General features: G+C 40.3%; 1 protein-coding gene across 1 annotated transcript; it reads left to right on the top strand.

Annotated features, from left to right (window-relative positions):
- Positions 1-5,099: 5,099 nt before the first annotated feature.
- LOC113934176 (olfactory receptor 1361-like) lies at positions 5,100-6,062 on the top strand. The gene has a single exon (XM_027614691.1). The coding sequence runs from the start codon at positions 5,100-5,102 to the stop codon at positions 6,060-6,062; it is 963 nt and encodes a 320-aa protein (XP_027470492.1).
- The last annotated feature ends 12,800 nt before the right edge of the window (positions 6,063-18,862 follow it).

The following is an 18,862-nucleotide window of genomic DNA, read 5'->3' as shown; positions in this document are numbered from 1 at the left end:
CATTTTTTAAGGAATCGTTGAACACTACATCAAAAACTAATGATGGCTAACTGAACATAATAATAAAAAAGAGTAAAATGTTAAAAAATATTTTATTTATTTATTTATTTATTTTAGAGAGAGAGCATGTGTGAGTGTGTGGGTGGAGGAGAGAATCCTCAAGCAGACTCCTTGCTGAGTGGGGAGCCTGATGCAGGGCTGGATCCCAGGACCATGGGATCATGACCTGAACCGAAATCCAGAGTCAGCCGCTTAACCAACTGAGGCACCTTAAAGGATAAACATTTTTAGGAAATGCTGCAAGATGTATGGAAATTAAGGATGGTTAAACATCTTGATAAAATTTGGGGTTTTTTAAGTCTTAAACTAAAGGAAAAATGAGAAAGTATATCTATTATATATCAGAATTAAAATTCCTACAAATCATTATCAAAAGACAATTAACCCAATAAAAATGGGCAGACTCTTCATAAAAAGAAGATACAAGAATGGCCAATAAGCACAAGAAAATGTGCTGAGCATCATTAAGGATTGGGGAAATATGAAATAAAAGCACAATGAGCTACCACTTCATACACTTAGGATGGCAAAAATGGGAACTCTAAGATTTTTTTTCTAAACACACACACACACACACACACACATATAATCTCACGTGATTAACTAAGATTAGAACTTTCTGTTCCTAAAATAGCTAGAAACATAGAGAAGCATTTAATGTTCAGCTAGCCAACTGAGAATTTCCCAGATTGAAACCTCAACACTAAATCACTCCATCTATAACTTTTCTGCTTTCCCTATAAAAATCAAAGCAAAACCACTCAAGGGAGACATTTTAATTTTCAGATATTGGTTGTTTTCCCTATAGAAATTAGCCTGAATGAAATTGACCTTTTTATTTGTTCAGCTCTTATTTTTCTGTTATTATTTAAATTTCAGTTAGTTAGCATACAGTGTAGTATTACTTTCAGGTGTACAATATAGTGATTCAACACTTCCATACAACACCCGGTGCTTATCACAACAAGTGGACTACTTAGTCCCCATCAACTATTTGACCCATCCCCCTACCCACCTCCTCTCTGGAAAAGATCAGTATATTCCCCACAGTTAAGAGTCTGTTACTTCATTTGCCTCTTTTGTTCCCTTTGCTTGTTTGTTTTGCTTCTTAAATTCCACATATGAGTGAAATCAGGTGATGTTAGTCTTTCTCTGACTTATTTCACTTAGCGTAATACTCTCTAGCTTCATCCTTGTTTTTGCAAATGGCAAGATTTCATTCTTGTTTATGGCTGAGTAATATGCCACTGTGTGTGTGTATGTACAACATCTTCTTTATCCATTCATCAGTGGATAGATACTTGGGCTGCATCCATAATTTGGATTTTGTAGATAATGCTGCTATAAACATTAGGGTGTATATACCCTTTGGCTTAGTGTTTTTGTACCCTTTGGGTAAATATGTAGTAGTACAATTGCTATGGAGGTTCTCTAAAAAGTTAAAAATAGAACTCTAAGATTTCTATTGTGAGAGAACATTGTTTTCTGACTTACTTACCTGAGAAAATCAAAGTCCAGAGAGGATAAGTGAACTTCCCAAAGTCACAGAGCAGTTCATTTAGAGTTTGAGGACTGGGCAACAGACGAAGGTGTTTCCCACAGTGAATACTTCATCTGGGAATACTGGTGTTCCCAGATGTCTCTGCAACTTCCAGCAGGGAGCTCTGGGTATTGCTCCAGAAACTGCAGGTAGATAGCTTCCTTTTTTCTGGGTTTCTAGTCAGTTTGGCTGACTCAGGATCTAGGATGACCTGCTCTCATTTCTCCATCCTTGGAGTAGATGAGGGTTCCATGTCCCAGGAGCCCCTTATGCCTTAAATATAGAGGAAGATGCTGTCTTTTCATCTGGTCATCAAATATGGTTTCTCCACTCTCGACAAGTGAGAACCCAGAGCAGATGAGTCAAATCTCTACCTTAACGTGAAAAAATGAGGCGCTCTTTGGGGCCCAACTCAGGACTGAGCGTAAGTCACTGGCCATGCTTTCCCCCTTCCCTGTCAGTCAAGAGAAGCAGAATGGTCCTTTGGAAATTGTTTCAGGAATCCTGTTTTTGTTATCAGTTGTGGTGCTGAACTTGGACAGATTACAGCAGCTCTTTGAGATTCTGTTTACTCAGTCATAAAATTGAGTTGTATAAGATGGCTTAATATCCATTAGTCCTTAAAGGGTGGAGTGGCAGGATAGCTTTGATCCAGAGGACTATTTCACTGGGTTATGAATTTAACCCTCTAGTACCTGAAACTACATTCCTGAAACCTCTCTATATTCCTGAAAGTGACTTGACATGTGGATGGAGCATGTCAGGTCAGATTGACTGTTTTCAAATATGGAAAAGCAAGATATTTGGGGGAACATTTCTCAACACTCAGAAGGGGCACCTAAGGAGCGGATTCAGACCTATGAGAAGATATGTTCCTATTAAATCTGAATTCCAGGCATCAATTTTCTTTGCATTTTTAAATCAAAACCCAACAATATTTAATTCAAATGTAAAATGTAAACCACACATTCAGTGCTTGTGAAGATGCGCAACCAATTAGACTTACTAATTCAACATTCACAATACTTTTTAAGTTTTTCACAATTTTGAATACCTTCAATGTATTAGAATGCATGCTAAAAAAAAAAAAGAATGCATGCTAGGCAACCTAAGATCTTCACACACCTGTTCCATTAACTGTAATTTACTTATAGTGTAAAAGGCAATGCTGGTAGCTAAATGATAGCATCGTACAATTTCATCATAGCTTAAGAAGCCATTTTACTGCCCATCCGTCCACTATCTTATTCAACAGTACATACGAAGTACATACACAAGATGAAACAAAATGAAGAAAAATGAGTCCCTGGCCCTGAGGGACACACCATCTAATGGGGATGAGCAACTAATTATACATCAAGTGTTCCAGCAAGAATACAGGGTTGTGGGAGCACAGAGGGTAAAGCAATGAGTTCCAAAAGGAGAATGTAAAGTATTGTCCAATGTTGGCACCTAAGCTCTTGCCAGGTGGAGAGGAGGAGGAAATATCTAGGAAGATGAAAGGGCTAACTACCAAAGTCACGCAGGCGGAATGCGTGAGCCGTCTGATGACCGTGAGCAGTTTCATAGGTGAGACGGGGGAGTGGGGCACAGCATGACAGGGAAGTGTCACTGGACAGAAAGATGGAGACAGACTCAAGAAGGGCTAATTATGTCATGATAAGAAAGAGCCTGGATGTTTTTCTGATGGTTAGAAGGAGACCGACATAGTTATCCTTCTTCGCAGAGGGGAAAACTAAAGTTTGAGAGGTTAAATGAATTATTTGAAGCCGTATTACAATGTTTGATAGAGAAGGTGAGTCAAAATTTTCTGAGTACAAACTAAATTTTGCCCTTTACGCTATGTAACCTAAATACTCTCCTTGGAGACAAATAAATGAGTCTCATGTAGCAGTTTTAAGTATATAGATATAGTGGGGATTCAATTTTGAGAAGTACAGGAAATGCCCCAGGTGGCTCTGACACCCTCCCACAGCTTGGACCACTAGCCATAGGGTTAGACAATCTGTCATAATAAAGTGGAGACCAAGGGACCTATCTTTTTCCCAAAAGTCAATTGTTTTAGGTTGTATTAGTTTATTTGCCCAGAATATCAGAAGAATTCTGAGAATATTAATTTGTTTTTGTAAATTTTTCCTTTGGAATCAATAGAACTGTTGATGATGGGCTGTATGCTTCTAGTAAATAATTCGATTCCTGAAGGTTAATTACCTTTGAGCAAGAAAAGCAAAAAGTGGAATAAATGTTCCTTTATTTCTAATTCTGACTGTAAAGGTGACATGATTAAATGAAAACAATGAATTACATCACTGTACTTCCTGCTATTTGCTAAGCTCCTGAGTCTGGACTTGGTTGCAGTTGGTGGTGAAAGAGACAGAGATACCAGAAAGAAAAGAGTCCGAGCCTCTCAGAGTAATAATCATGGTCTGAGGCTATTAGCTTTGCCAAGTATAGAAAATGGATCTTATCCAAGCATTGGGTTAAACTGAAATGGACTGACTCACATCAATCACACTTACAAGAGACAGATGCATAAGCCAAGAACATCAATATCTTCACTTGCCATGAGAACTGTAACTGCCAAATTGGGTATTTACATTCTCTAAGGCAAAAGATGTGTGAATTAATTTGACTGTGATCATCATTTTACAATGTACATGTATATTAAAACATCACACTGTATACCTTGCATATATACAGTTTTATCTGTTAATTTTATCTTGATAAAGTTGGAATGAGTGAAAAATGAATTTATTTATTTTTAAAGATTTTTTAAACTTATTCATTTGAGAGAGGGAGCATGAGTGGGGTGGAGGGGCGGAGAGAGAGGGAGAGAGAGAATCTTGAGCAGGCTCCACACCCAGTGGGAGCTGGACATGGGGCTGGATCCCATGACCCTGAGATCATGACCTGAGCGGAAGTCAAGTTGGAGGCTTAACTGACTGAGCCACCCAGGTGCCCCAAAGAGCTGGGAACTTTAAAAAAGGGACTGAATGGAGTAATTTAATTTTAACAAAAATGGAATTATAAATACGTATGTTGTTCTGAATTTTTACCTTAAAAAATCTTAAATTGATTACATAATTATTTATAATTATTAGATATAGTGTTAATTATTTTCATTTCATTTTAATTAATTTTTAAATATAAGTAAAACATTATTTACTTAATTATATTATTCTTCAATGAAAAAAACTGACGGGATCTGTGCGATCAGAGCACACTTGTTTTATCATAAGGTACTGCCATGTGTCATGGGGAAGCTGCAATAGTTTGAAGGAGCCTTGGATAGCTGCTCAGGTGCTGACACCAATCTATAACTTTACAAAGAGTTTGATCCAAATGGGTCTTTTATAACACGCACAATTATAAATTTGAGCTTTGCCAAAACAAAATTGTCTAAACCACATGAGGTTTCTAATAGGAATATGATATACACAGCATTATTTTACTTTTTTGCTACTTGTAATAAAAATTTGTTTCATACAGAATTCCAGACATGGACAGAAGAAACCAGACCAGCATCTATGAATTTGTTCTCACCAGCTTCTCTGAGCGGCCAGAGAAGCAACCTCTCCTGTTTGGGCTTTTTCTGGGCATGTACCTGGTCACCATTGTGGGGAACCTGCTCATCATCCTAGCCATTGCCTCTGACCCACACCTCCACACCCCCATGTACCTCTTCCTAGCCAACCTGTCCTTTTCTGACATTGGTTTTATCTCCACAATAATTCCCAAGATGCTAGATAATATTGGCTCAGGAAGTAAATTGATTTCTTATGGTGGGTGTCTGACACAATTTTATTTCTTTGGCCTGTTTGCAGATCTGGACAACTTTCTCCTGACTGTGATGGCACTTGACCGCTATGTGGCCATCAGCCACCCCCTCCATTATGCCATGACCATGAACTCCCAACGGTGTATCCTGTTGGTGACTGGGTCTTGGGTGGTCACTACCTTCCATGCCCTAGTGCATACCCTCCTGGTGATGAGGCTTTCTTTCTGTGGCCCCAATATCATCCCCCATTTCTTCTGTGATCTGGTCCCACTCCTGAATCTGGCCTGCTCCAGTACTTATGTCAATGAGCTGGTGCTCATCCTTGTGGCAGGAACATTGCTAATTGGACCCTTCATCTGCATCCTTACATCTTACTTTTATATTGCTTTGGCTATTCTAAGAATCAGTTCCACAAAGGGTAAGACAAGGGCCTTTTCCAACTGCATCTCCCACCTCTCTGTGGTCTCTCTGTTTTATAGCACAGCTATTGGGGTCTATTTATGTCCTCCATCAACCCACTCAGGTGGAAAAGACAGAGTCTTCTCAATAATGTACACAGTGGTGACCCCTATGCTGAACCCATTCATCTACAGCCTAAGAAACAGGGATATGAAGGGGGCTCTGGGAAAACTATTCAAAAGAAAAACACTCTTAACATTCTTTCCCAGGACCTTACAGTCCTGACTCCAGGACTCAGAGCTGGGAGTTGAAATTGGCCTCCTGAGAGCCTAACCACTGTAGCTTCCCTGAACTTGAGACTTCTTTTTTCTTAGGTTTATATTTCAAAGTACAGATTGACATCTAAGGACAGGGAGGGACCAGTGATAACAGTAACCTCAGATCATCTCTGTGAAATGCCCACGCTCTGAGTAGTTTACTACCTACTCTCAAAATGGCTCTTGTTATTTTTACTGGTCTTTAAGCAAAGCCTGTGGGGGGCAGGGGGCTTGTATACATATAAAATGCAAATGAAATTCCAAATTTTTGTTTAGATCAAGTTATAACAGAACTATGGAGGATGTCCTTGGCCCAAGAATATAGGATTCATTATGTTTGGTAGCAATAAATACAAAAGAAGTAACCTGACACTTTATACTTAAACAGGCAGTGTTCTATTGAAACATCAGAATGGGGCGTTAGTTTAAGCCCCGGGTTCCAGGGTGCACTTTGCCAGAAATGAACTGTGTGACAGTGGATAATCACTTGATTGTCTCTGAGCCTCGGTTTCCTGAAACATTTATAAAATAAAGTGACTGAATTATGTTAGTCTAACACCCTACATGCATATACCCCAATAATATTTAGTGTTATAGTGACAAGAACTAAAGACTTGAAGTCAGAAGTTACAAATCAGGACCAAAAGCCCTCTACTCTCACACTATGTAATTTGGGGAACATTCTTCCATTTTGAGGTCTGGTTTCTTTATCTGTAAGACTGGAAAAACAACTACATAATAAGAGTAATGAATAATAAGTAATATATAAGCTTACTTGGGTCACAGTTAGTGCTCCACAGATGTTTATGGAATCTGAATCTTCGGTTCTGTTATTTATCTTAATCTTAAGACTTCCCTCTGTCTGTTGGGACAACCCTCAATCACTCCCTCTCTGGAAGCCCTGTTTCCAGTCTTCTTATCATTTATGAAGGCTCTTCTAGGTGATTGCTCTCTCTGGTAAATATTTTGGAGGTTTCTATTTTTTTTTTTAAGATTTTATTTATTTATTTGAGAGAGAGAGAATGAGAGATAGAGAGCACGAGAGGGAAGAGGGTCAGAGGGAGAAGCAGACTCCCTGCTGAGCAGGGAGCCCAATGCGGGACTCGATCCCGGGACTCCAGGATCATGACCTGAGCCGAAGGCAGTCGCTTAACCAACTGAGCCACCCAGGCGCCCTGGAGGTTTCTGAACATGGAGGTCGAAACCATGTTAAGGAGAATTCTTCAAGTGATTACTTAATTCCTCCATATTTGCTTCACGTGGGTCACCAAAGGTTGATTCAATATAGGTGGAAGAGTGTGCTAGTGTTGGGAAGAATATTTCTTCACCCAGCTTGACTTGTACCTCAAAGTGGAGGAGATTCAATTCGTGTAATAACTGCCCTAGTCTGTTCCCTTACTCACTCTGCCCCAGAAAAGAAATTGGGGCACACTCAGCCCAGACCATCCCTGTTTCTTACTGGGAACCAGCCTGTTCACACGGAGCATGTGCTCTGCTATTTACCTCCAAGGGCAAATCGGCCACTCATATACACCTGGGAACCCTTCCTAACCCAGCAATAGTTGCTTCTGGGGTCAGTCAGAAAAACATTTAGGTTCTCACCTCAAGTCATGTCTCCAACCTAGACATCATCAGGAGTAAAGTAGCAATTTGGCCCCCATCTTTTGTTTGCCCTTGTCTTAGTAAGTTGATTTAGAACCCAACTGGGAAAGTGGGTATTGTTTATTGAGATCCCTCAAACACCCCCAACAATCTGAAAATCATAGCCCCAGCACATATCTAGAGTCTGGGAGTCTCTAGAGTAAGTTATTTAACATCTCTGAGTCTCCTTGTATGTAATAATGAGGGAAAAATATGTTTTTATAATTTTGAAAAAACAGTAAATAACTGAACAACTATAACTGAAGTGCTTATCATTATCCCTGACATGTAGAAGGGACCCAAACAATAACTGTTCGTCTTGTTGTACAGCTGCTGTTGTTTTCACAGTGGCTCTTCTCGTTGTTGTCGGTCTTATGAGCCTGACCCCTCCCTGCTGAGTAATCAGGCAGCCGACTGAATCATACGCTTTTTAAAGGTTGTAGTTCTTCACATTTACTAAAAAGAAGACACATAGAATTTGGCAGGCATATTTTAGGCCATTTCCTTGCCAAATAGCATCCACCATGAAATGAGAGATTTGACATGTCCTGGCCCAGTGCTTTCTAAGAGAGGTGGACCTCTACAAGGTGTTTTTAAGCCATAATATTGGAAGCTATTTGGGTTCACTTAGAAACAGGTCCTGAGACAAGAGTTTGAATACAAGCAGCTCCTTTGGGAGGCGATCCCAGGGAACACCAGGAGGGAGTGGGGAACCAGGACAGAAAAGGGAAGGTAGGCAATAAAGGAACACTACCACGTGGCTTCCTCCTGTGCGTAACTAGCCCTTACTATTGCTGGGGAACTCTGGAACCAGTGCAGAACAGATACTCTAAGTTATCCTACCCGAGGGAACTAAGTTATCCCACCCAACTCCCACCAGCTGAGACTGAAGGCCGCTCCTAGGGAGCGTTAATTCCTCAGCACTTCTTCTCTGCTACGCATGTCTATCTGGAACTCCTGGGACTCCCCGGGACACCTCCGGCTGCCAGAAATAGCTCTCAGACGTAGACAGACATGCTGCTATCTGAAAGTAGGCGGGGGAAAGTCGCATACTTCCTGTCAGTATCATGACAATGATAAGACTTGAGGGTACATGGATGAGGCAACAACAGTGTCTACTACTGTTTACCCCTTGCGCCGCTCAGACCCTCTCGCACCCTACATTAAGTTCACTACACCCTGTCACTGCTCCTTTAAAATGGTGGCTGAGTGCCATTTTTCTTTTCAAAAAAGGTAACAGGAGGGTTCGTAGGACAAGCTGTAGTCCCCACTGCTACAGTTTGCCTCAAGATTGTAGTTAAAATGTCGTCCCCTCCACCAGATCTCCCTTCTACTTGTTCCGTGCTTCTACTGATCTAGGTTGGTTGTCAAATGGTGTCTTTCAGGTCTGACTTTAGGTTCTCTGACTCTGCTTTCCATGGCCTTGTTAGCTGTGCTTGGTGCAGTTCTCTGTGGTTGCAGAACATTATTACAATGTTAAAGGTCTTTGTACGATTACTTGACAAAGGAAATCTGTGAATTGGAGTGGATCTAAATTCCAGTAATGCTGGGGGCCCCCCAATTAAAAGAGTTGTTTCTCTTACCTTCCCCGTATAAATTACATCCTCCCTAAGCATTTCAAGCAGAGGTTGTGTGGAAAAGACACCCCTGGAAGCCTTAGCTGAGTGTCACAAGCACATGAGCTTTATTACCAATTATGTCATATTGTTTACAGAATTTATCTAACAACGATTCACTCTTAGCGATGCCCTGATTTCTTCTTCTATAATATTGACTTTATCACTCTGAAACACTGTACCTGTGCTATATCATAACTTTGGGTCCTCAGTGAACAATCAGAATCAGGGTTCTCTGCCCACACTACCCATTATAGGTCTAACTCATTACAACCATTCATAAAGCACCTGCTGGTGTCCCAGTGAATCCCACGAGTTCCAGACATATACTTCCCTGCCCTCATTAATTAGCAGCAATCTTATTTCCTTGTAATAATTTGGATCAACACTGCTATAGTTTGAATGTCTGTGCCTCCCCCAAAATTCCTTCTGCCTAAAATGCTTTTTTTTCTTTTTAAATTTATTTTATTTTTTTTAATTATGTTATGTTAGTCATCATACAGTACATCATTAGTTTTTGATGTAGTGTTCCATGATTCATTGTTTGCGTATAACACTAAAACGCTTTCTTCTCCTCCACTTCTCAGATCTCAGCTGAAGCACCATTTCCTCAGGAAGGTTAGGTTAGATCTTTGTGATTTACATTTTCCAAACTCCCTGTGTTTCTCTTTCAATGCACTTATCTCAATGATATTTTAACAAGTAATTGCCTAAGAAACTACTTTACTTATTCTTCCATTCATTCTACAAATATGTACTAAGTTCCTATTAGGTGCCTGACGCTCGATCCTGGGGCTACCATGAAGAACAAAATACACCTTGCCCCTGACTTCATGGAGCTTGTAGTCTAGTGTATAACATATCTTATGCTTTATTGTAAGTTCTATGAAAGGAGGAGCTCTGTCTTATCCACTACCATATCCCATAGGATCTAGCTAAATAAAAGAATAAAGAAATCAATATAGAAATTAACGAATAAGTGAGTGAGTTCTATTTGGAATGTTTAAATTTTTTTGAAATTTTTAAAAATGTATTTTGATTTCTAATTTTTGTTTTTATGGTTTGATGATTTCTCCCAAGGCAAACCCTATGCATCTACCACCTGTTTAGGAAATACATCATTGCCAGCTTCCCAGAACCTGCCTTTGTGCCTCTGTCAAATTGCAACTCCCCTCTCCCCCACTATTCTGTGTTTTATGTTAATCACTTCTTTGATTTCCCTTCTAATTTTACCACATATACATCCGTGCCCAAACAGTATAATTTAATTTTTCCCATTTAAAATTTTTTTACTGTTTGTTTTTTCCAGCTTTCCTGAGATACAATGGATCTGTAACACTGTGTAAGTTTAAGGTGTAGAACTTGATGGCTCGATATACATATATACTGTGGAATGATTACCATGGTAAAGTTAGTTTACACATCCATTATCTCATAGTTACTGTGTGTGTGTGTGTGTGTGTGTGTGTGTGTGTGAGAGAGAGAGAGAACATTTAAGATCTATGCTCTTAGCAACTTTAAAATATACAACAGTATTGTTAGCTACACTCACCATGCTGTACATTATATCCCTAGAACTTACTCATCTTAATAACAGTTGAAGGATATACTTTTGACCAAGCTCTCCCCATTCACCCACTTCCCACCCCAGCCCGGAAACCACCATCTACTCTTCGTTTCTATGAGTTTGGCTTTTTTAGATTCCACATATAAACGAGATCAGATAGTATTTGTGTTCTCTATCTGACTTTATTCACTCAGCATAATAGCCTCAAGCTTCATCCATGTTGTCACAAATGGAAGGATTTTCTTTTTTGTATGGCTGAGTAATATTCCATTGGGTGTATATCACATTTTTTTTTACCCATTCATCTGTCGGCAGCACTTAGGTTGTTTGCATGTCTTGGCTATGGTGACTAATGCTGCAATGAACGTGGGGGTAGCTCATATAGTCACTGGGAGGATTAAATGACACAAAAGCATCTGAGCACTTTAAACAGAGGGCCTGACTCATAGTAAACACTCAACTTATGTAACCTATTATGATTGCCAACTATGTGCATTCCATGACATCTGTGTCCATGTAAGTTTCAGATGTTTGGGAGCAGACTAACATGAGAGCTGATAAGAATGTTCCATTTTTCTTTCTAGGGAGATGAATGATTTGTGTTCCCAGAATGAAGAGAGCATAAGTAAAAGGGAAAACATCTATTCAAACTGCATACTGAGAACAGAGAGTTATCAGTCAGATCAAGAAAGAAAACATAACAGAATATCTCTTAAGCACATTATAACCCTTGCAAAGTAATAATAAAAACAAAGCAACCACAGAGAAAAAATGGGGAAGGATTCAGCTGGAAAATTCAAAGAAGGGAAACACTAAAATGGTCAAAAATACAAAAAAATTCCCCCAGCAACTAGGAAAAAAAAGTAAAACTGTAATAAAGTATTGTTTCTTTTTCCATCATCAGACTGAGAGATAGAAAAGAGTTTGCAAAAAAAGAAAAAAGAGTTTGCAAACAGTGCTGTTAGGCCGTGTGGAAAAGGACACTCTTATATGCTCTTGGACGCTGTATAAATTGACTCCAATTGTTTGGAGGATAATCTGGTGGTGCCAATTGAAATTAAAAGTGCACATACACTTAATGATGTATGGTGACTAACATAATAAAATTAAAATTAAAAAAAAGAAAAAAGTGCACATATACTTTCTTTTTTTTTTAAATTTTATTATGTTATGTTAGTCACCATACAATACATCATTCGTTTTTGATGTGGTGATCCACGATTCATTGTTTGCGTATAACACCCAGTGCTCCATGCAGTACGTGCCCTCCTTAATACCCATCACCGCGCTAACCCATCCCCCCTCCCCCCTCCCCTCTAGAACCCTGTTTGTTTCTCAGAGCCCATAGTCTCTCATGGTTCATCTCTCCCTCCAACTCCCCGCCCCCTCACTTTCCCCTTCCTTCTCCTACTGTCCTCCCTGCTATTCCTTACGTTCCACAAATAAGTGAAACCATATGATAATTGACTTTCTCTGCTTGACTTCTTTCACTTAGCATAATCTCCTCCAGTCCCATCCATGCTGATGTAAAAGTTGGGTATTCATCCTTTCTGATGGTCGAGTAATATTCCATTGTATATATGGGCCACATCTTCTTCATCCAGTCATCTGTCGAAGGGCATCTCGGCTCTTTCCACAGTTTGGCTATTGTGGACATTGCTGCTATGAACAGTGGGGTGCATGTGGCCCTTCTTTTCACTACATCTGTATCTTTGGGGTTAATACCCAGTAGTGCAACTGCTGGGTCATAGGGTAGCTCTATTTTTAAATTTTTGAGGAACCTCCACACTGTTTTCCAAAGTGGCTCTACCAACTTGCATTCCCACCAACAGTGTAAGAGGGTTCCCCTTTCTCCACAACCTCTCCAACATTTGTTGTTTCTTGCCCTGTCCATTTTTGCCATTCTAACTGGTGTAAGGTGGTATCTCAATGTGGTTTTGATTTAAATTTCCCTGATGGCTAATAATGATGAATATTTTTTCATGTGTCCGTTAGCCATTTGTATGTCTTCTTCAGAGAAGTGTCTTTTCATATCTTCTGCCCACTTTTTGATTTGATTATTTGTTTTTTGGGTGTTGAGTTTGAGAAGTTCTTTATAGATCTTGGATACCAGCCCTTTATCTGTAGTGTCATTTGCAAATATCTTCTCCCATTCTGTGGGTTGCCTCTTTGTTTTGTTGACTGTTGCCTTTGCTCTGCAGAAGCTTTTTATCTTGAGGAAGTCCCAAAAGTTCATTTTTGCTTTTGTTTCACTAGCTTTTGGAGATGTATCTTGAAAGAAGTTGCTGTGGGCGATGTCAAAGAGGTTACTGCTTATGTTCTCCTCTAGGATTTTGATGGATTCCTGTCTCACATTGAGGTCTTTCATCCACTTTGAGTTTATCTTTGTGAATGGTGTTAGAGAATGGTCGAGTTTCATTCTTCTGCATGTGGCTGTCCAATTTTCCCAGCACCATTTATTGAAGAGACTGTCTTTTTTCCATTGCATGTTTTTCCTGCTTTGTCAAAAATTATTTGACCATAGAGTTGAGGGTCCATATCTGGGTTCTCTATTCTGTTCCACTGGTCTATATGTTTGTTTTAAAAGTGCACATATACTTTCATATAGCATTTCCATTTCTAGGAAAATATATATACACAAAGACATTTGTAAAAAGAATATCCATGTAGCATTGCTTTTGTGATAGCCCCCCAAAAAAGGAGATACACGGCCTGAGGAAGGAATCTCTATAACTTGTGGAACATCCGATAATCATTACTTTTAAAATAACGAGGTAGGTCTGATGGTGACGTAGGAGATCTGTGATATATTGATGAGAGAAACAAAGAAAGCTCCAGAACAAATGACCCCATTTTTTGTAAAAACAAAATTATACATATACATATATGCATAGAAAAGTGTCTGGGTAAGTACATGTCAAAATATTAACAGCGATTACTCCTGGAGAGGAATGGGGAAGGTGGGAAACAGATTCTCACTTTTCACTTGATACATGTTTCAGTGCTAAGTATTTTTAAATAAGGGTGTATAACTTAAGTGAAATGTAAAAATAAGAGGCGAATCTTCAAGGACCTCTCAGAGTCAAATTTTGGAGCCCACATCAGAGAACTCCATGTCCAGGCTGATCTCCCAGGTCCTGACCACTCCCGGGATCACCTGCCAAGCCACAGGTAGTCACTAACGCTAATATTGGAAGCGCTGCCTCTTGGGCCCCACTCCAGGGACAGCCTCGGATTTGGACAATGACACGCTTGGGGCTCTGTGCTAGTGAGAACCATGGAATCATGCAGAAGCATGTGATAAAATCTCCCATGCCTTTCCCAGGCATGCCTTCCTGCCCCTGACCAGCAGAAGCCCCACCCCTCCTCCCCCCATGAGGCTGGCTGCCCTTTCCCTTTAACTCCTTCCTGATGCCTTCCTTTCTGCGATGCTGGGCAACTTCCTCTGTCCTCCCAGAGTGGTTGGCTCTATGCTACTGTTAAAAGAAGACATGATGACACATGCTGCCTGAGGGAGGAAGTACCCAGCCCAGCCCGTTCCAGTCCAGCTGGAGGCCCACAATAAGGTGAGTCTCTGCACTCAGGGCTTCACAAGCACACTGCAGTTGCTGAGCCAGTCAGGTAATTCCCCCGCAAGAATTGCTCTCTGCAGTTTCCGGAGGGATAACCATCTTTCTCAAATTGGATCCTTTGCACAGTATTGTGCATTTTGTGAAGTTTGTCTTTGACTCCCTAAGTTTTCTTTTTTTTTTTTTCCTTTTCTTTCCCTTCATAGTGCCTCTTCCTTATGCCACCCTCAGACATGCTATGTCTTCATGGACTCTCCCCTCCCTTTATTAAAACCTAGCCACACACACACACACACAAAACCAAAAACCAAAAACAAACTGAATGATTTAAACAGTCAAGAGTGTTTCCTTTCAGGGAAATTTTCCTGAGTCAAAGAGAAAATATCTGATGGAATTCCAGAAAGCTTCAATCACTTGGGGAGGTATCATAGGTAATCAGGATTGGATGATTCTAAAATGAATCCCTGGACATAGCTGTCAACTTCATCTTTCTTAAAAACTGACCCAGACTTTTCTTTCCACTTCTAGGAATTAGTGATCGAACTGACAAACCCAGAAAATAGACTAAGTCGTGTTATCCAAGTGCCTCTTATATTTATCAAGGTCATTTTGGAAAGAGAGGCAACTCTGTTATCAGGGAAGTCTGTGGCTCTGACTGCCAGGAGTTGTGGGGACCTATTCTGTGATAGGGAAGCCAAGTTCCTATAGGAATTTAAAACAAACAACCCTGCACTGTTTCACAGACTTGTTACAGGGCCTTTAAGTCCCCACTCTCTTTTTGGGTTTTTTGGTTTTTGTTTTTGTTTTTTACAAAGCCTCTTGTATTGAAAGCAGGGGTTCTTCTTCCCATCTCCCAAAAGAAGAAACTGAGGCTCCCAAGAATGAAGAGATTTTCATAAGGTCCCCAAGAAAAGTTTCATGGCAACCTGAGACCAAAGCCCAAATCTTACCATTCTTGGATTAAAACTATTCTCACACAACACACTACTTTTTCTCTGTCCACATTCCTATATAAAGACTCTTCTCTAGTAGTTCCCCATTCCTGGCTTCCCAGCCCTTGCCCCATACCACATTATTCTCCTTTATCCACAAGGAGCTGATATGCCGCACTATGCGTCAGGTAGGGTAATCTCCAGCAGCTATGAGGGAGATGAAGGGGACTCCAAGGTCCCAGGCAGCCCGCCCTCCAACCACTTCTGGGGCTTTCTCCAGTCTTATGAGCAGCTTTGTCACAGAAACTTGATACCAAACTATCTGGTAGAGGTCATTCACTTCTTTTTTTTTTTTTTTTAACATATAATGTATTATTTGTTCCAGGGGTACAGGTCTGTGATTCGTCAGTCTTAAACAATTCACAGTGCTCACCATGGCACACTCCCTTCTTAGAACTTTTTACAACTTCCCTAAGAACTGAGGGGAGACATCTCATGTTTCCTAAATAAACTCAGGACCCCCTGCTCTGATTTGGAGGCTCCAATTACAGTGACAGACTAGTAAGGGGAAGGAAGCACAGGACAAGAACAAAACATTAGGTGCTAAGTGGGTGAGCTGGGGCAGAGGAGCATCACTTCTGAGTTAGCTCTACGACCCGACCCTATGCTCTGCGGCCCTGAGGAAGTTAATCTATCCCTCTGATTCTCAATTTAATAATCTGAAAATGGGAATGATAATATCTACTCTCTAATTCTATAATGAGAATTAAAGTAGGAAAAAACGTGATAGACACATATCACTGGCCAAAGGCACAAGACCGCACAGTGGAAAACAAGAAACATAGAGTAAGGTAGGAACTGGAATAGTTAGGGAACGCTTAAGGCATGGCACAGTCCACTGGTTAAGAACATAAACATTGAGGAGCATCTGGGTGGCTCAGTCGGTTGACATATGACTCTTGGTTGGTTTGTTTGTTTTTTTATGTTCGGTTAGCCAACATAGAGTACATCATTGGTTTCTGACGTAGTGTTCAATGATTCATTAGTTGCGTATAACACCCAGTGCTCATCACAACACGTGCCTTCCTTAGTACTCATCATCTGGCTACCCCATCCCTCCAACCCCCTCCTTCTGTAACCCTGTTTGTTTCCCGGAGTCCAGAGTCTCTCATGGTTTGTGTCCCTCTCTGATTTCTTCCCATTCAGTTTTCCCTCCCTTTCCCTGTGACTCTTGGTTTTGGCTCAGGGTCATGATCTCATGGGTCATGAGATTGAGCCCCATGTCAGGCTCTACGCTCAATGGGGCGTCTGCTTAAAGATTCTCTCCCTCTGCCCCTCCCTCCACTCTCTCTCACTCTTGCACATTCTCTCTCTCTCTCTCAAATAAATAAATAAATCTTTAAAAAAAAGAGCACAGACTCTGGGCTTAAATGAAACTGAATGTAAATTCTAGTTCTACTACTTACTAACTCTGTGACTTTGAGCATGTCACAGAACCCCTCTGAGCTTCAATTTCTTCACCTATAAAACAGAGATAATAATACCTACGTCACATAATTTCTGTGGTCACCAAATAAAAATCATATAGGTAAAGCTCTTAGAACTATTCCTGGTTTACAGAAAGTGCTCATTAAAAGAGTGGCTACAACTTTTAGATCTCATTCATTATCATACCATATTGAAATCAATAGTTCAATAGCATACTATGAATTTCCAGATCTTGGTAACTGAAAAGTCTCATGTTCACTCTCTTGAGTTGTATCATGGTGACATCCTTTAGTTTGAAATATAAAAGCAGACAGTCCAGCAGTGATGGATAAATCCATTTCCATGGGGAAAGAGCTAAGTAAACTAAATGAGCAGTGTGATGTAGCCCATGTAGAGAACTCAAGGTATCCAGTTGTAAGGTGAAGCCCAGCCAGACCACTTACCATTGAGTTATGCTGAGCGAATCACTTCATGTCCCAAAGCTTTGGTTCCTCATCTGGGAGATGAGAATAGTGAGTGACTGTTGCTGTTGGAAGTGTCTTCAGGATTGCTGATGATTATATGTGATAATGCATGTGCAAGTGCCTTACAGAGAGGCTGTTCTTAATTGTTCATACTTTTTCCCCCAATGATCTAATTGTAAAGAAATCTTGGGTTAGGGGCACCTGGATGGCTCAGTCATTAAGCATCTGCCTTCAGCTCAGGTCATGATCCCAGGGTCCGGGGATTGAGCCCCTCATTGGGCTCCTTGCTCGGTGAGCCTGCTTCTCCCTCCCCCTCTGTCTGCTGCTCCCCCTGCTTGTGCTCTCTCTCTTTTTCAAATAAACAAATAAAATCTTTTAAAAAAAGAAATCTTGGGTTAGCCATGGACACAGCCAACTCTCATCTCCCCCAAAAGGCTATGATTTATGACCAGCCCAGATCATTATGAACCTGTGACAAAAGACCAGACTCACAGAACTTTGCTTAGTTCTTGGGAACCACATTTTTTTTAACTTTTCTTTTTATTATATTATGTTAATCATCATTAGTTTTTGATGTAGTGTTCCATGATTCATTGTTTGCGTATAACACCCAGTGCTCCATTCAATACATGCCCTCTTTAATACCCATCACCAGGTTAACCCATCCCCCCACCCACCCCAGAACCCTCAGTTTGTTTCTCAGAGTCCATAGTCTCTCATGGTTCATCTCCCCCTCCGATTTCTCCCCCTTCATTTTTTCCCTTCCTACTATCTTCTTCTTCTTCTTTTTTTTAACATATAATGTATTATTTGTTTCAAATTAAGACAGTGACAGTGTGGAGCAGGTTCACTGTAGAGAGACCTGGACAGCAGAAACACTTACTCTCCGAAAAACCTGGAGAAGAGTAGAACAGGACTGAAAAATTGATAGGCATAATTTCCAGCATTTACTGAGCACTTGCCATGGACCAGCCACTCTTATTTCATTCTCATACCAACTTCATGAGTGATGTACTATTAATATTCCCCCATTTTAGAGATAAGGAAACCAAGGCTTTTTTGAGAACAAAAGATTGGAAACCCCTTACCTAAAAAAGGACTTATTATTTGTTATTAAAGTAATCCATTTCGTTCATATTCTGATTGTCCATTCATTAGACTCCTTTGAGGTTTTTCTATCCTGGATTTCGGACGGATGAAAGTATGTCTTTCATTTGCTAAGCAGGAGACAGAATAATGCATAACGTTCAAGATATCTTGAAGACAAAATGATTTCATAAAAGAGAAATATAGAAGCTGAGAATCTGGAAACTGTTTCTCCTAAGATGTGTCTGTATACTCTTTGAGAAGTCTGGGTACCACCAGGAGTATGCACTCCCCAAAATAGAAATTGTTGGACCAGATAACCTCTGAAATCCCTTTTAGTAGGCAGATTACCTGGTTATATAGCCCATCAAGAGGTCTTATTACCAGGAATAAGGTGCGTTGGTT

The sequence above is a fragment of the Zalophus californianus genome, chromosome 13 (assembly GCF_009762305.2).
Source record: "Zalophus californianus isolate mZalCal1 chromosome 13, mZalCal1.pri.v2, whole genome shotgun sequence".
Lineage (NCBI taxonomy): Eukaryota > Metazoa > Chordata > Mammalia > Carnivora > Otariidae > Zalophus > Zalophus californianus.
This window is presented reverse-complemented; position numbering and strand designations above follow the sequence as displayed.

What these genes read in the sequence shown, in the direction of transcription:
- LOC113934176 (XM_027614691.1), top strand. Translation starts at nt 5,100, where the DNA reads ATGGACAGAAGAAACCAGACCAGCATCTATGAATTTGTTCTCACCAGC.